The sequence below is a fragment of the Oncorhynchus gorbuscha genome, linkage group LG16 (genome assembly GCF_021184085.1).
Source record: "Oncorhynchus gorbuscha isolate QuinsamMale2020 ecotype Even-year linkage group LG16, OgorEven_v1.0, whole genome shotgun sequence".
In the NCBI taxonomy this organism is placed as follows: domain Eukaryota; kingdom Metazoa; phylum Chordata; class Actinopteri; order Salmoniformes; family Salmonidae; genus Oncorhynchus; species Oncorhynchus gorbuscha.
Window position 1 is genome coordinate 8,166,543 of NC_060188.1, and position 19,068 is coordinate 8,185,610.

The 19,068-nt window shown below is 44.7% G+C and overlaps 1 protein-coding gene across 1 annotated transcript in view; it reads right to left on the reverse strand.

The window, feature by feature from the left end:
• Positions 1 to 7,375, reverse strand: part of cyth3b (cytohesin 3b) — a 56,988-nt gene extending 49,613 nt beyond the window's left edge. The window contains exon 1 of the mRNA XM_046303903.1: positions 6,966 to 7,375. Coding sequence (XP_046159859.1) covers positions 6,966 to 6,984 — 19 coding nt within the window. The 5' untranslated portion in view covers positions 6,985 to 7,375. The remainder of the gene's footprint in view (positions 1 to 6,965) is intronic.
• Positions 7,376 to 19,068: the final 11,693 nt, after the last annotated feature.

The following is a 19,068-nucleotide window of genomic DNA, read 5'->3' on the forward strand; positions in this document are numbered from 1 at the left end:
TGTTTGGAGACAGAGGGGGGCTGGATGTCCTGGCATACTGGCTGGCTGTAGTGACTGAGGGTGGATACACCTTTTCCTGCATCTTCAGCAGCTTTTACAATCTATGATCCCTTATATAACTGTTCCAGCCGTGCCTTTTCCTCCGGTCCACTCTGGTCGGCCTTCCCTTCCCCAAAAGCCAACATGTAACACATGCAGGCACAAATGCATGCATAGACAGACGCACACAAGCAAAGATATAGAACCTTGAACTAGAGGGCCGACAAAGCCCAGACTGGAGAGGGGCTGTTCTTTCCCGCAAATATTCTTTTCAACATATGACCCAGGACTCCTGGGAGTTCTAGCACGCTCTGAGAGAGAGGAGAAAAATAGAGCTCAATTTGCCTTACGCTTCCAAAATCCCCCTCCCACACACACACACACACACACACACACACACACACACACACACACACACACACACACACACACACACACACACACACACACACACACACACACACACACACACACACACACACACACACACACACACACACACACACACAGCCCCCCCTCCACCCACACACCCCAAACCTCAGTATTGTTGGCCTGATCTAGGTCTGTTATTAATCTATTCAACCATTGTTCATGTGGACCCCTTTACTCCGCAGCCCCGTATATTAGCCAGCCAGGGAGGGAACATGGACTGGAGAGGAATCATGGCTGTTATTGAGAACCTCTGTGTGCGTCTCCAACACTAGAACCCACTGCTGGGGCACAACAGTTCAGATTGCTGTCACATACACGTCAGATACACACCACACTCACTTATAAACATTTCTTAGACCCCTTTTTTAAAAGATTGAGAAAACAGTGCTGAGGTTCAGGAGGATTTCCCCCAGTCTCTCCTAACACAACAGAACACAGAGCGCGTTTACGCAGCTACATCTACCCTCCAAACCCTATCAAATCCATTGAGAGAGAAACTGATTCAACTTCCATGTGGGCCCATCTGTCAATAATCCCAAAACTCCAATTGAACTAACTCCAATTGAATGTAACTTAACTTCAACTCAAGTAGGGGGTATAGGAGAGTATCAAAGACTTCAAAATGTGGACTTGACACCCTTCAGTGTCTCTTAAAAAAGAGATTGTATCTCAGTAACATTAACCTGGGTGAATAAAGGTTAAATGCAATAGAAACATCTGCTTGTTTGGACCTATAGTAGGGTGTGTGTGATAGGAACAGTGTGTTTTAAATGAGAAGATGGTGACTTATTGACTTGAAACCCCTCTGGCCACACGCCCACTCAACCCATCCACCGTACAGTATCAAGTCCCCCTCTCTGCTGTATCTGTTTGTATGATCAGATGTTGAGCCAGGCCAAACAAGGTCTCTGTTATACAGCCAGCAGGGCATCAGGCTGGGGACAACCACCCAGCAGTCACAACACAGAGCACAGCCTGACAGAGGTGACTCACACTGGGCTGAATCACACAGGGAGGCCTGGGTGGAAAACCAGACAACCCACCAATCAATGTAGAAGATATATATTTAGACTGAAATACAGTATATTTAGACTGGAAAGGAAAATGACTGTTAAACTAAGATAGAAGGAGAGAGAGAAGCTATAGGACATAGTATTGACCAGTCGGGGTTAGATTGAGAAGTAACTGATTGGGGCAGCAGTGGATGTTGACCACGCCCACAGTCAGGGTTAGATTGAGAAGTAACTGATTGGGGCAGCAGTGGATGTTGACCACGCCCACAGTCAGCAGCCAGAGAGATGGAGAGATGTGGAACACATAGGCACTATTACCAATAAAATGTAGTAGTCTTCATATTATTTTTGGCTGCTACTTTTTCCTGTTAATGCAGTTGTGGTAGTCTAAATCCAGACTGGCCTGCTGGGATCCAATCTATTTCTGCAGGTCTGCAGTAGTAAACTAGAGCTGGTTCCAGCTCTGTATGTGCTTTAGTGCCCTCACTATTGTTGTCAAGCCATACATACACATTGAGAGCTTCCCACTGGGCAGACGTCAATTTAACGTCTATAACACGTTGGTTCCACGTCATTTCATTAAAATGACGTGGAAACAATGTTGATTTAACCAGTGTGTGCCCAGTGGGTGGACCTATAAGGTTCTATCTGCAATGATTCTGACATAATTGGCCTTAAAGTTCTGAATGCTCATTGGTTTGACTGGTGTCAGGAATCTTTATCTTAACAATGTGAATCGGAGTATTTACTGTACAATATAAGTAGAGAACATTGAACAGAAAAAGGCTATGTCAACAACTCAATTTTGACAAAAATGAAGAGAGAACCTTCAGGTCCCAAGCTCTTGACCCACTGGTCAGGTCAGTGGAGCCCTGGGAGGGCCTGTCAGTTTGGGAGGCCGCTGTGCTGTGGCATACTTTGAAGGACTCCAGTCCACCTGAATAAATGGTGGATCGGCACAATGTGCTCTCTGTGCTGCACCAGAGCAAAGGGACGTCTTCTAGCTGGACCAGCTAAGCGTGAGTTGCTCTAAATTGTGGAGAGTTCATATAGTCATTGAACCGTGACCCATCAACTTTTCAGCTGCACTTCTCTTAGCTACTTCACAGAGGGTGGGCCTTGAGTAAACAGAGAGGTCCAGAGACGCAGCATCTATTCCACAGACCAAACGTAAACAGAGAGGTCCAGAGACGCAGCATCTATTCCACAGACCAAACGTAAACAGAGAGGTCCAGAGACGCAGCATCTATTCCACAGACCAAACGTAAACAGAGAGGTCCAGAGACGCAGCATCTATTCCACAGACCAAACGTAAACAGAGAGGTCCAGAGACGCAGCATCTATTCCACAGACCAAACGTAAACAGAGAGGTCCAGAGACGCAGCATCTATTCCACAGACCAAACGTAAACAGAGAGGTCCAGAGACGCAGCATCTATTCCACAGACCAAACGTAAACAGAGAGGTCCAGAGACGCAGCATCTATTCCACAGACCAAACGTAAACAGAGAGGTCCAGAGACGCAGCATCTATTCCACAGACCAAACGTAAACAGAGAGGTCCAGAGACGCAGCATCTATTCCACAGACCAAACGTAAACAGAGAGGTCCAGAAACGCAGCATCTATTCCACATACCAAACGTAAACAGAGAGGTCCAGAGACGCAGCATCTATTCCACAGACCAAACGTAAACAGAGAGGTCCAGAGACGCAGCATCTATTCCACAGACCAAACGTAAACAGAGAGGTCCAGAGACGCAGCATCTATTCCACAGACCAAACGTAAACAAACAACCTCCTTAACATTCTCTGTCTGAAGCCATTTTGCCGTCCACAGAAGCAAGCACACAAGAAGGTCTGGGACCGTTGCTTCCTCTACTTCGATCCTGAATGTGGGTTGGTCAGAGTAGAGGGCATAGCAGGTTTTCAGGTCAAATAAATACTGTGGCTGAGTGTAGTAGGTGCTTAATGTCCAATTCTTCATTCGTGCAGATGAAGGACAGGAGACAAGCAGAGGAAGCCATATCAGACTATTGAGATATGCCTCCGAGGTGGAAGGTGTCTCGCCTCGGCTAGCCTGGAGCGTGCATGGCATAACCTCGCGGCTGCACGGGCACAGCCAATGAAAACGGTCGTCAAATGTGCCGTCAAATGAGTAGATTAAACAAAGCAGCAGTGAGGCACCAATCAGATCAGGTGCCTGTGGAGAAGCATTGTATTGTGGAGTGTCATGCATGTCAGACGGATTCAATCACCTTCATTTCTGCTGCTGCCATGAGTTTTATAACACGTGTGTGGCCTCACTGGTGGAGAGGAGTACAGCACATCACTACTACTACCCACAGTTAGCTAATCATCACACAACAGATAGGAGTTTTATTGAACAAAAATCCAGTAATAGACTGAAGAATTGATTAAGGAGGAATATGTACTCATCCCTGCACTGACCTGGCCTTCCTCCTTACCTCTCTGTTCTGTCTCCAACCTGCCCTCCTCTTCCTCTCTGTCTACCACTTGATCTCGCTATTATCCTTTGGCTGCTCTCTCATTCTCCTGCTCTCTCCATCCCTCTCTCTCTCTCCATCCCTCTCTCTCTCTATCCCTCTCTCTCTCTCATTCTCCTGCTCTCTATATCCCTCTCTCTCTCTCTCTCTCTCTCTCATTCTCCTGCTCTCTCCATCCCTCTCTCTCTCTCTCTCATTCTCCTGCTCTCTCCATCCCTCTCTCTCTCTCTCTCATTCTCCTGCTCTCTCCATCCCTCTCTCTCTCTCTCCATCTCTCTGCTCTCTCCATCCCTCTCTCTCTCTCTCTCCTTCTCCTCCCTCTCTCTCTCCATCCCTCTCTCTCTCTCTCTCTTCTCCTGCTCTCCTGCTCTCTCCATCTCTCTCTCCTCTCTCTCCATCCCTCTCTCTCTCTCTCTCTCATTCTCCTGCTCTCTCCATCCCTCTCTCTCTCTCCCTGCTCTCTCCATCCCTCTCTCTCTCTCCTGCTCTCTCCATCCCTCTCTCTCTCTCCTGCTCTCTCCATCCCTCTCTCTCTCTCTCTCATTCTCCTGCTCTCTATATCCCTCTCTCTCTCTCATTCTCCTGCTCTCTCCATCCCTCTCTTTCTCCATCCCTCTCTCTCTCTATCCCTCTCTCTCTCTCTCTCATTCTCCTGCTCTCTATATCCCTCTCTCTCTCTCTCTCTCTCATCATTCTCCTGCTCTCTCCATCCCTCTCTCTCTCTCTCTCTCATTCTCCTGCTCTCTACATCCCTCTCTCGCTCTCATTCTCCTGCTCTCTCCATCCCTCTCTCTCTGGCAGCTCTCCATCTGGTCTGGCATGCTATGTGTGTGTGTGTGTGTGTGTGTGTGTTAATCACACTGGCCCAGCAGGACTCCTGTCGACCGCCCCACGCCCGGCGTGTCACAGACAGTATCCCACAGAGCAGAGCCAGGAACCGTCTCTCACCCACTCTGCCCTGCTCTGCTACCCAGTCTAATCACCTCCTCCCTGGGCTGTCTCTCCTCAGTGACCCTGGTAAGCTCTGGTTCTGTTCGGGCATACATTGTATATACTGTAGATCTTGGGTGAGGAGATCACTGATGATTGGTGATGAAGATGCCCTTCATGTGTCCTAAATCAAGCCAAGCGTGCTAGACAATAAGCCTGGTGGTCTCTCTCTCTCATCAACTGTCTGCAGAACTGGCATATGTGGCGCTATGCGTATCCTTCCAGTACATATTAATACGTTATTCCAGATGAGTGAAAACAGCATGGCCTATATTACACACACATCTCCTCCAGCACATAGACACACACACACAGACCCATCTCTTCCAACACATAGGCTCACACACACACATCCCCTTCAACCCACACACAGACTTCCCCTCCAACACACATACTTCCCCTCCAATACACATACACACATCCCCTTCAACCCACACACACACACATCCCCTTCAACCCACACACAGACTTCCCCTCCAATACACATACACACATCCCTTCCACTACTCACACACACACACACAGAGATCCCCTCCATCACACACACTGACACTTCTCTTATCATTCCAGACCACAATCTATCTATCCATCCATCCATCCATCCATCCATCCATCCATCCATCCATCCATCCATCCATCCATCCATCCATCCATCCATCCATCCATCCATCCATCCATCCATCCATCCATCCATCCATCCTCTCTGTTAGGGAAGACTGCCGTAAGGGAGAGGGGGAACAGGGATAGGATGGAATGGAGGGGGTCGATCTTCCTCTCTTGGCAGTCTAACTGTCAATTATCTATGGTTGGCATCACAGGACCATACAATATGTCTGTCTGTCTGTGGTGTCTGTCTGTGGTGTCTGTCTGTGGTGTCTGTCTGTGGTGTCTGTCTGTGGTGTCTGTCTGTGGTGTCTGTCTGTGGTGTCTGTCTGTGGTGTCTGTCTGTGGTGTCTGTCTGTGGTGTGTGTGTCTGTGCTGCTGCTGACATCTCCCACCCACCACTGGAGGGGAAGCACTTTGATAGCAGCACAATGAGAGCTCTGTACCCTCTTCCCTCGCTCCACTCTGCCACAGTGAACAACATACATCACATAGCCTGGACTAAACAGTAAAGGGGCCTAGCAACAGCTGTAGATCAGTGTTTTCTCAAAAGGTGGGTCGGGACTGTAGTTGGGACTTTTCTGGCTCAAATAGAGATATCCAAATCATGTGTAGCGTACTGAGCCGATTGTGTTTATGTCAACACACACATATTCATACCCAAAGCATCTAGTCATGGAACTGAGCCAGAGAGAGCACTCTTCAATTCCTCATAACTTTATATATCACTGAGCAATGCTTGAATTATCCTTCCCTACATATGGAAAGACCTGTTGAGCTTGCCTGGAATGAGTGTGTAACTGACCTGGTGACAAAGGTGTAATAATAAGCCGAGGGAGTAGCGTTCTGCATTCAGCCTCGTGACAGTGATGTATTCATATAGGCATCATGCCTATCCGCTGGAGTGTGACAGTCCTGTTTGTTATTTACGCAGAATATAGGTCAATCCATACCCCTCCATCCTGCATTAGCGCGCTACACATCCACTGTGTGTGATGACTGATGGTTCCGTTTCAGATGACTTCTCATGGAACCATGAAACATAACTGGGTCGCTATACCATACACGAGTGAGGCTGATTGTGTCTCAACGTAGAGGGATAAAGGTTCACATTCTAAATGCCTTCTTTTATTTTCGTATTTTTTCGTATTTTCTAACGTCATCCTTAAATCTATTGCAACATAAAACATAGACAGATTATATTATTATTATTATTATTATGTGAAATATCACAATACCAAATACGGTGTTGTGGACAACCTGATTGTTGTCATTATAAACCGGCCTTGGGTCCTGCTGTAGCCTACCCCATATGATCCTAGTGTACACAACAACACATCGACACATGAAAGATAAACATGCGTGTGAAAGGGATGTAACGTTACCTTGATTGTCTTCGTCCATGGCTGAAGGGGAAAATGCAAAGGTCCAAAAAAAAGAGGTAAGATCGCTGAAACTTGCTGTATGAATGTGGGGTAAAATATTGAAATGCGCGTTTTAATTTGTAGGGTGCATTCGCAGACAGGTTGACCACAGAAGCCGCGTCTTGTTTTGGGGAATATTATTTTCTTGCCATCAATACTGGAATCACGAGGCAATCCGCTTGGATATCCGTCACCGGTGTAGCCTATTTCAGATGCAACTGAATCGGCGACGTCTTTTTTCTAGAGGGATCGGTAGCATATTATCCGAAAGATACACCTTCACTCCACTAGCATCGGGAGAGTAGACTATCCCATCCGAGCTCCACGACTCCGCTTCTCCACGAGACAGACAGGCAGCTTTCACTGTACGTCATCATTATCTGTCCCGCCCTGTGGAGCAGCGACTACAGACCTGCCCTCATGTGATTGTACTTGTACAACGGCTGCACTGTATTGTAATCTGCGAGGGAATTATTCAATCATATCCCCAGATCAGTGATTTGGTCAAGTATGTATAATATAGGCCTAGATATGAAATCACTTCTCAATGTTGCCGTCCTACGGTCACTGCATCTGGTTTCTTTCATTGACAAAGAAAATATGCTCATTGTGTGTGTGCTGACGATTTTAGAAACTAGACTATTATATCATATTATCCTCTCCAATGTAGGCTATACTGCAGGATCTCTGCTTGGTCCAGTAATACAGATCCAGAAAACAAGGATGCCACTATGAGACAGGGAATGGTACTGGGGAGTGAAGTGGTATCTGATTCCAAGCCCAGAACAAACACGTACACAAGCAGTGGGAACCAGCCAGTGTGTAGGCCAATAGCAAGGAAAAGGGACACACACACACACACACTCTGCGGCTGTGTTTCTACAACACACACGGTTTCAATTATGGCATTCCTGCCTCTTCAGAGAAAGAAGGGGGTCTCTCTTCCTGTACACATTACTCCAGGGGTCAATAGTGAACAGATGTTTTAATGTATTCATTCATTCTTTCATTTGTTTATTCATTGATGTGTCTTACAAAAATGTTCCAGAATTGAATGTTTCTTCTTATACAGAGAGACAATTGTGAAGACAAACCCCTATGTAGGCTATCCCTATAAACTGAAACGAATGGAGTGTGAAGCATCCAGCTGATGTTCCTACAGTCTACATACTGTAGTTTATGTTTGAACAACATGTGAAGCACAAAGGAATACATTAAACTGTGTGAATATTCCTCACGTCACAGACTCCAGCATTCCACTTTGATTGGTTCTAGAAGTCCTCTGCAGTCTAAACATTACATCAGCATGACACTACCAGAACTAGCTCGATCCAGAATGATCCAGTGTATTCCGGTTGGATGGAGTACTGTTGTACCATGTTGGTTCACATGGCAAATGACAAACTCTAACACCTCTCTGTTTGCAGGTCCTGCAAGTCATCCTTAATTCAACTGATATATACGCTCTTTGAAAAATGGTTCTATCTACAACCTAAAAGGGTTCTTCGGCTGTCTCCATAGGAGAACCTTTTGAAGAACTGTTGTTGATTCCAGGTAGAACCTGAAGCCACTGGGCTTAGAAGTACAGTATAAACAGGGCCCTGAAGTTCCACCTGGATAACCCCACAACGCCTGGCGTAGACCAGGTAGACCTGAGGGGTGGTGGGAATGTAAACCTTGGTCCAGGGGCTACACATCCAGACGTTGTGACCTTCTGCGTACCCTGTGATGATCTAGACATGTGTTTTAATAGGAACATAATGCTGGGGGATCATGTCACTTAGCTCGGAGAGGAGAAGAAAGAGGAGGGGTGGGTCCTGGGAGAGTTGGGAAACGTGTGTGTTCCTGTGTTTAGTAGGAGTTTAGGGGAATGATTTGAAAAAAAGGGAGCGCAAAGGGAGATGGGGGACTTTTGGAAGTGGGGGCTCCCGACCAGGCTCTCAGTTTGGTGTGTGTGCGTGGGGGGGGGGGGGTTCTGTTTGGGGCCCAGATGTCCAATCCAGTCCAGGAAACTCTGTGTTTTCTTAGTTTTTCTCTTTCTCCATTTTCCACCGGGCGGGATTCAAGCAAAGTATTCAACAACGCACAGCACACAGGCATTATTTGAATATTTTCTGTGCTACAGAAGCCTAACTGTCACCCAAGCCTGTTTAACTTCTTAAAACCCAACATATGCTGGCCTTTCTGGCTGACTACCAGGGCGCTCTCTCTCTCTCTCTCTCTCTCTCTCTCTCTCTCTCTCTCTCTCTCTCTCTCTCACACACACACACACAGCGGGCTGATGGCAGTTGCCTTATGCCCCGAGGGCGCCCATGGCACTGCATCTGGCAGATTACGCTTCCCCTCATGTCAGACGAGACGGCTGCGGCGTCCGGCGCTCCTGACCAACTTCACGTGACCTGATTGAGCAGTCAGAGAAACAACACGACTTCATATGCTCCAGTCTCCACGGTAACACCAGGGGGCAGGTTAGTGGTTACCTCCCCCTTCAGCCGCCAACTCCCTAACTGTCGAACGACCCCCACACCCAAATTACCCCCCAAAACCCAGCCACCTCACCACTGGCTTTCTATGGGGATTGTAGGGCAACATCTTTTCAATATTTATATAAACCCAGAATATATGATTTATAAAGCAAATGGGTGCATTGATATAGCATTTGGGATGTTTGAGTACACACCACCAGTTGGACCAAGCATTCTGAAAGAGTCTACTGAAGGGGGTGCTGATAGCTGTACTGGTTCACACATGTACCAGTATGTAGTGTGAAAGAGTGGAAAGACTGAGAAAGTCTTCACTGTATAAGTAAGATTGAGATGTAGTCCACAGTGTATAGACACATACTGTATATCCTAAATCTATATCATATCCTTTTGACTGATCAGAGACTAACCAATCTACACGTCTTACACCAAACTGACCATAGGTCAGTGACGGAGTAGCTTCCCTTACATTGGAGAATGGAAGGAGGGCTTTCAGGAGGTCTGATACTCTCCTCGTTGGTCAGGGTTTGTATTGGCTTGGGGCTGCCCTAAAAATAGCAGTCTAGAACAACATCAATATCCTTTCATGCTTGGAGATGCCCTCATTTATTTTGGGAGTGTCCATTATATTCTCATGATTTGACCCGACACAGTAGAACAGGTTGGTATGTTGTATTAGAGTGTTTCGATTGTGTGAATTTCTATGCTGACCTCACAGAGTGAATTTCTATGCTGACCTCACAGAGTGAATTTCTATGCTGACCTCACAGAGTGAATATGCTGACCTGAGTGAATATCTGACCTCACAGAGTGAATATCCATGCTGACCTCACAGAGTGAATTTCTATGCTGACCTCACAGAGTGAATTTCTATGCTGACCTCACAGAGTGAATTTCTATGCTGACCTCACAGAGTGAATTTCCATGCTGACCTCACAGAGTGAATTTCCATGCTGACCTCACAGAGTGAATTTCTATGCTGACCTCTCAGAGTGAATTTCTATGCTGACCTCACAGAGTGAATTTCAATGCTGACCTCACAGAGTGAATTTCCGTGAAAATGAACTCTAAAGTTACCAAGTCAAGGGTTTCCATCATAACTTGGTTGATGATTCTCCTTCTTCATACAGGCTACAGCTTGTGGGCATAGACTGAGACAAGGGATATGGGTGGGGGGTGGTGGGGGATGGTGGTGATGGGGGATTTGGGTGGGGGGGTGATGGGGGATTTGGATATGGTTGGGGGATGGTGGTGGTAGTGATGGGTGGTTATGGTTGTGGTTGGGAGTGGGGTCTGGGGTGAAGGCTGAAGGGGCGACTTCCTATCTTGTAAGTGGGGCGAGGGGAGTTCAGATACTCAATCCCAAATTGACCTTCAGCCACAACCCCTACATGCTTCATGTATATTTGAATAGACTGGATAGATATACTTATTGTCATTGTAAATAAGAATTTGTTCTTAACTGACTTGCCTAGTTAAATAAAGGTTAAATAAAACATCTATAAATAAAAAATACTTATTCTGGTAATAACTCCATCTTGCCATATATTTACTATGGTAATACTGTAGCTTCATCTGGCCATATATTTACTATGGTAATATTGTAGCTTCATCTGGCCATATATTTACTATGGTAATACTGTAGCTTCATCTTGCCATATATTTACTATGGTAATACTGTAGCTTCATCTTGCCATATATTTACTATGGTAATACTGTAGCTTCATCTGGCCATATATTTACTATGGTAAGACTGTAGCTTCATCTTGCCATATATTTACTATGGTAATACTGTAGCTTCATCTTGCCATATATTTACTATAGTAATACTGTAGCTTCATCTTGCCATATATTTACTATGGTAATACTGTAGCTTCATCTTGCCTGTGGTTTAAGGGGTATTAATCAAATAACATTTTATTTGTCACATGCGCCGAGTACAACAGGTAGACCTTACAGTGAAATGCTTGCAAGCCCTAACCAACAATGCAGTTTAATAACTCTACCTACATGTAGTGTAGGTAGCAGTAACAGGGGGGCAATGCAAATAGTCAGGGTAGTCATTTGATTAGATGTTATGCTCGGTCCTCCATTTCCTGTAGTCCACAATCATCTCCTTTGTCTTGATCACGTTGAGGGATAGGTTGTTATTCTGGCACCACACGACCAGATCTCTGACCTCCTCCCTATAGGCTGTCTCGTCATTGTCAGTGATCAGGCCTACCACTGTTGTGTCATCGGCAAACTTTATGATGGTGTTGGAGTCATGCCTGGCCGTGCAGTCATGAGTGAACAGGGAGTACAGGAGGGGACTGAGCACGCACCCCTGAGGTGCCCCCGTGTTGAGGATCAGCGTGGTGAATGGAGAATCCAGATTGACCCCTTGCCCCTACCACATATTGGATAGGAGTAAACAATATAATGGCAATTCCATCCAGCCAATCAGAGGGTTATACTACAAATCAGGATCAATGAGTTACACAGCTAACTTTGATAAACAACCAGAAATTAAAATAAAATTAGATTTTGGGTTGTGTATTTCGGGTTGTTGAGTCTGTTAGACCATGCCCATTTCAAGGTCGCCCCTCACCCCTTAAACCACAGGCAAGATGAAGCTACAGTATTACCATAGTAAATATATGGCAAGATGAAGCTACAGTATTACCATAGTAAATATATGGCCAGATGAAGCTACAGTATTACCATAGTAAATATATGGCAAGATGGAGTTATTACCAGAATAAGTATTTTTTATTTATAGATTTATAGATGTAAAGGTTGAGGGTGGTGGAGGAGAGGGGGGTCTGGTTTGGGTCTGGCAGGGGATGGGGTGACAGATACTTCCTTCCTTGTGGGGGGTGAAAGGGGTCAGTCCATGGGTAGCAAGACAGAAAGGAGTCCAAGGGGGGCAGGGGGATAGGGTGACAGATACTTCCTTCCTTGTGGGGGTGAAAGGGGTCAGTCCATGGGTAGCAAGACAGAAAGGAGTCCAAGGGGGGCAGGGGGATAGGGTGACAGATACTTCCTTCCTTGTGGGGGTGAAAGGGGTCAGTCCATGGGTAGCAAGACAGAAAGGAGTCCAAGGGGGGCAGGGGGATAGGGTGACAGATACTTCCTTCCTTGTGGGGGGTGAAAGGGGTCAGTCCATGGGTAGCAAGACAGAAAGGAGTCCAAGGGGGGGCAGGGGGGAAAGTGGCTTAACAGAGGCCACAGGAAGTTCTGTGTGGCAGGACTTCCTCTTCATGTGTTGTTGTTATCCGACTCCAATCTCTTTCCACTTCTTTTTCAGCCACGGACATCAGATCTGCCTGAAGTTTGGATCTCATCTGTGAAATTGAAGGGCCCAAATGAGTCCCATGGTCTCTGTTGTGACTCTGTCTGGGTCTGGTTGGTCTGGAGGTATACAAAGACAGCACCGTGTCCAGGAACCAGAAACGTGTCAGTAAGTAAACCAGGTTCCTCTCATTGGTTATGTAACTACTGTAAAGTAGGTGTCAACGACAGCCTCCAAACACCTCTGGAATTTCCTCTTAATATTTATCTTCTCGTAATGCAGAATGCAGCTGTCTACCAGTCCTACCCGCTGAATGTGTTCATGAGCACAAAGTTTTGACAGATAGATATTGATTCAGATGATCAGTCTGATTTAATTAGTTTTATTTGGACAATCTATCTATCTATCAATCTATCTATCTATCTATTTCGTTGTTGGTTCTCTTCACATGCTGTGTGTCAAAAATCAGCCAATCTTTGCCATCTAAACCATATCAGTTCTAATTAGGAAAGTACCTCAAGGGGAATCAGCTCTGAGTATTTGACTAAGGGAAAAAGGATATTAATATCATATGAAACAATAGTGTGATAGGTATACAAACACATTTAGATTAACTATGTTGTGGGGGTATGTTGGAACAAAAGCCAAAGAGCTGCAACATTGAATGTTTGTGCAGTTTTTCATTAGTAGACTTCTGAGTGAGCCAAACATTTACAGTGTTTGTCACAGTCAAATTATGTGTACTACTAATAAATCAACTGTGTCATTATTGACAGCTATATTACCTTTGACAATATTGCATCATTCAACACTTCAATTTAGGGACTATAGAAACAGAAACACACACACGCATGATGAAACACGTGATAATCCCAACATGTTGGCAGGAGTAGAGATAACATCACCAATCTCCCTCCCTCCCTCTCACACACACACACACACACACAAACTCACACACACACACAAACTCACACACAACTTTAATTCAGTTGTGAGGTCAGGTTACATGCAAAGTACCTATCACCTGTTCTCATCCTTTTTCATACTTTGCACACTTTGCATGAACAAGTGTACATGCAAAAAAAGCTGGTATTGTTTGCTTAACCATCAAGTGGACCCATTATCCTGTAACCAGCCTTGGTGCCAACACACGGGCATGTTCAGTCCGTTGTGGAGCATTTAAGATAGAAATGTCATGAATAGAGACTGCTCATTCTAATCTACATGGTTGCTCTACATAATATTTATATTTCCACAATGCTGTGGCCTGCTCTGCTGAACGCAGCCAGCAGTACATTCATTCTACTGCCTCAAACAACATCAGTGATCTCATACTCATATCATTATTGTCAATTCTCAACATCCAATCCAGAAGGATCATGTGCAATCACAGTTTTTTACTAATGCATTTGAGATGACATGAACTGGATTCATGTTTGATTACATTTAGAATGGCTAATCCGTTTTCCATGCATGGTGAACTTGGAATAGTAATGTAGGACTGTATCCTTTACAAATGCACATGAGAGTGAGTGAGTGAGTGACTGCCACTCTTGTTGATGATGTAGTAGTGTCCCTGCAAGAAACTGGCATATTTGAGGTGTTTTGTTAAGTAAACCAACAACAATGTCAGATTCTGATGTGAGGAAATACAGTTCAGAGCTATACATGTTTCTGACCTCTTAAAGACAGAGGCATCCTATTATTAGATTGCCCCCCTTCCCTTCACAAAGGGTCTCAATACTTACGTAAATAAATCATTTCTGTTTTTTATTTTTAAGACATTTGCAAAAATGTATAAAAACCTGCGTTCGCATTGTCATTATGGGGTATTGTGTGTAGATTGATGTGGACATTAAAAAAAAATTTTTAAATCTATTTTAGAATCAGGCTGTAACGTAACGATGTGGAAAAAGTCAAGGGGTCTGAATACTTTCCGGATGCACCACACCTACAGTCTACACCTACAGTCTACACCTACAGTCTACACCTACAGCAAGTTTACAGTACACATAAAAATACATCATTATCATATCCAAACAAAGTTCATTATCACCCTGTACTAAACACATGGAAAGCAGCATATGGACACACTCAAATACACATGCAGGAACGCACACGCCCCAATGCACACAGACTATGCACCTGTGTGACCATGTATGAACAAACACACACACACCCCTCTGTAGCAGAATTCTCACTCAGATACACACACACATCATTATCAGGCCAAATCACACAGAAGTAGCCTAAAGCTCACATCCTTGTTGCTATAGAACACATAGGACTTGCCTGGTTGCTATAGGACTTGCTTAGTTAAATAAAATAAATAAAAATAGAAGCCAGTCTATTTAGCCTCTATCTTCATGTTGCATCCTCCATATTTTTGAGTGTAGCCTGTATACAAATGGTGGTTGACTGTATTTGAGGGAAAAGATAAATCTACTTATTTATTTTACATTTTTTAAATTTAACCTTAATTTAACTAGGCAAGTCAGTTAAGAAAAAAATCTTATTTACAATGACGGCCCACCTGTCACGACATCCGGCTCCCCTGCCTGTTCGGGCGGCGCTCGGCGGTCATCTAGCTGGTCTACTAGCTGCCACTTGGTTGCACCTGTTTCTTGTTTGAGTTTTGGTTCAGGACTATTTAAGCCTGTTAGGCCCGCCTGCTTTTGTGCAGGCTTGTTCTCTGTTAGTCTAGGTTGGTTGTGTGTTATGTTCACTGACTGTTTGGTGCCCAGTTTTGGGTTGGACATATTTGTTTTTGGCCTGTTGTTTTTGGCCTTACTTTTGGATACCGTAATAAAGTTTGGTTTCCCCCTCTATCCTCTGCTCTCTGACCTTGACTCTGCACCCACCACTCCTGGCTGTGTTACACTACCAAAGGGCAAAAGGCCTCCTGCGGGGACAGAGGGATTAAAAATACAAATATAGGATAAAACACACATCACGACAAGAGAGACACCACAACACTACATAAAGAGAGACCTAAGACAACAACATAGCATGACAACACAGCATGGTAGCAATACAACATGATAACAACATGTTAGAAACACAACATGGTAGCAGCACAAAACATGGTGCAAACATTATTGGGCACAGACAACAGCCCAAAGGCAAGAAGGTAGAGACAACAATACATCACACAAAGCAGCCACAACTCTCAGTAAGAGTATCAATGACTGAGTCTTTGAATTTAGAGATTAAACTGTCCAGTTTGAGTGTTTGTTGCAGCTCGTTCCAGTCGCTAGCTGCAGCAAATTAAAAAGAGGAGTGACCCAGGGATGTGTTTACATTGGGTACCTTTAACAGAATGTGACTGGCAGAACGGGTGTTGTATGTGGAGGATGAGGGCTACAGTAGATATCTCAGATAGGGGGGAGTGAGGCCTAAGAGGGTTTTATAAATAAGCATCAACCAGTGGGTCTTGCGACGGGTATACAGAGATAACCAGTTTACAGAGGAGTATAGAGTGCAGTGATGTGTCCTATAAGGAGCATTGGTGGCAAATCTGATGGCTGAATGGTAAAGAACATCTAGCTGCTCGAGAGCACCCTTACCTGTCAATCTATAAATTACGTCTCTGTAATCTAGTATGGGAAGGATGGTCGTCTGAATCAGGGTTAGTTTGGCAGCTGGGGTGAAAGAGCAGCGATTACGATAGAGGAAACCAAGTCTAGATTCAACCTTAGCCTGCAGCTTTGATATGTGCTGAGAGAAGGACAGTGTACTGTCTAGCCATACTGCCAAGTACTTGTATGAGGTGACTACCTCAAGCTCTAAACCCTCAGAGGTAGTAATCACACCTGTGGGGAGAGAGGCATTCTTCTTACCAAACCACATGATCTTTGTTTTGGAGGTGTTCAGAACAACTTTAAGGGCAGAGAAAGCTTGTTGGGACACTCCAGGGAGGGGCCAGCTGAGTATAAGACTGTATCATCTGCATATAAATGAATGAGAGAGCTTCCTACTGCCTGAGCTATGTTGCTGATGTAAATTGAGAAGAGCGTGGGGCCTAGGATCGAGCCTTGGGGTACTACCTTGGTGACAGGCAGTGGCTGAGACAGCAGATTTTCTGACTTAATACACTGCACTCTTTGAGAGAGGTAGTTAACAAACCAGGCCAAAGATCCCTCAGAGACACCAATACTCCATATCTGGCCCACAAGAATGGAATTGTCTACTGTATCAAAAGCTTTGGCCAAGTCAATAAAAAATAGCAGCACAACATTGCTTAGAATTAAGGGCAATGGTGACATCATTGATGACCTTTAAGGTTGCAGTGACACATCCATAACCTGAGGTGAAATCAGATTGCATACCAGAGAGAATACATCAAGAAAGACAGTCAGTTGATTGATAAACAGGGCAAAATAGAAAGTGGCCTATAAGAGTTAGGATCAGCTGGATCCACTCACTCTCTCTCTCATTCTGTTTCTGTCAGTCCTTTATGTTAACCCTATTATTCAAATATTTTCATGTGGCAAATCCCAAGATAAATGAAACCATGTTCTTTTCCAAAGAGGAGGTGGAGTGCTCGGGGTTGCCACATGGAGAATTATAATGTAGTTGCCTTGGCAACCTTATGGTTTTTACATGTGCCTGCCATTGAAATACTCGGTCTGAAGTTTTCGTCCGGGGACACAGCATTTTGCAGATCTACAAATCCAGAGTGCAAGCCATAGCAAAGGAAAGAGGTCCAGTCCACCAACATTCGTCATCACTCGTAAATCGTGGAGTTGAGTTTAATCAGCTAGTGTAAAGTAGGGCTGTTGGTGGGCTTACAGCATAATTTTTGTTTCACTGCACATTGACACTTTTACATTACAAGTACATCTAGTTAAAGAGTTTTGGGGAGATTGTATCTGAGATGAGAAGAGAGGAGAATCAGAGAGCTGTTCGCTGCTAAAATGATGGTAAGACTAAGTCACCAGTGATAGACATTACTATTGACCAAAAAGCAAATTACTTATTTTGTCTCACTTCTATATTTTCCATTTATACTAGGTCTAGGGGTCATGAATGATGTGCTTTCAGCAAGAGTTGGGAAGGTGGTAAACTAGCAGTGAGGAGTTGCTGCCACCGTGTGGACAAACATAGAACATCAGCTAAGTCAAGACAGAAGGATACACTACCCAACAATTCTCCTATAAAGTATGTACTACCCAACAATTCTCCTATAAAGGATGTACTACCCAACAATTCTCCTATAAAGGATGTACTACCCAACAATTCTCCTATAAAGGATGTACTACCCAACAATTCTCCTATAAAGGATGTAATACCCAAAAATTCTCATATAAAGGATGTACTACCCAACAATAATCCTATAAAGGATGTATTACCCAACAATTCTCAAAAATTATTAGCTCTTGGTGAGCTATAGGACAACCGCCATTATGAATATTCAAACCATATTCTGTTATGCATATTTAATACTGTATTATTGTTCCATTAGGAAAGGATCCACATTTACATAATGGGTACCTGGAGGAAAATGGAGGAGGGTCATGCTTTTCCAATTTCAGTCAAGGGGAGGGTTACGTTTTTTTAAATCTAGTCCAGGGGAGGGTCATGTAATTTTTCATTGATGAAATGTCAATATTTCTCAGTGTTTTATAATGAGTTGTTTATCAGGCGATATATCGCTGTGTGCCTGATGCCGCCCCTCATCTCTGATTCTCCACTGGGTGTGCAATATCAAGTGTGCCTATAGGCTATTTAGTGTGGTCTCAATCAAATGATCCACAGGTTATAGGCTACCTAGTGCATGCTTGGAGAAGCACAGAGAAAAGTTATATTCCTATGATAGCTGCTGGGGTGGTGTAAATAAAACTAGGCAGCATTACACACTGCAATGGATATTCCAACCCTGAGCCCTGGTCTGCTCTTGCTGATCAAACACTTTTTTGTGTGCTGCCTAACCAATGGCTGTGCTGTTCAGGAGGAGCATCAAAGGCTTCTTCCGAAAATAAGTTTTGATTAGGCCTATGTAATAGTATGGCTTCCGTTCCCTCGCCCCGGGCTTGAACCAGGGACCCTCTGCAAACATCAACAACAGTCACCCACGAAGCATCGCTACCCATTGCCCCACAAAAGCCGCAGCCCTTGCAGAGCAAGGGGAACCACTACTTCAAGGTCTCAGAGCGAGTGACGTCACCGATTGAAACGCTATTAGCACGCACCACCGCTAACTAGCTAGCCATTTCACATCGGTTACACATAGTCCAAAACACTCACTATCTAGAGTGTGGACTAGCCTATAGTTTATTTTCTGTTCAGTTCGAGAAGGTGAGCGTGA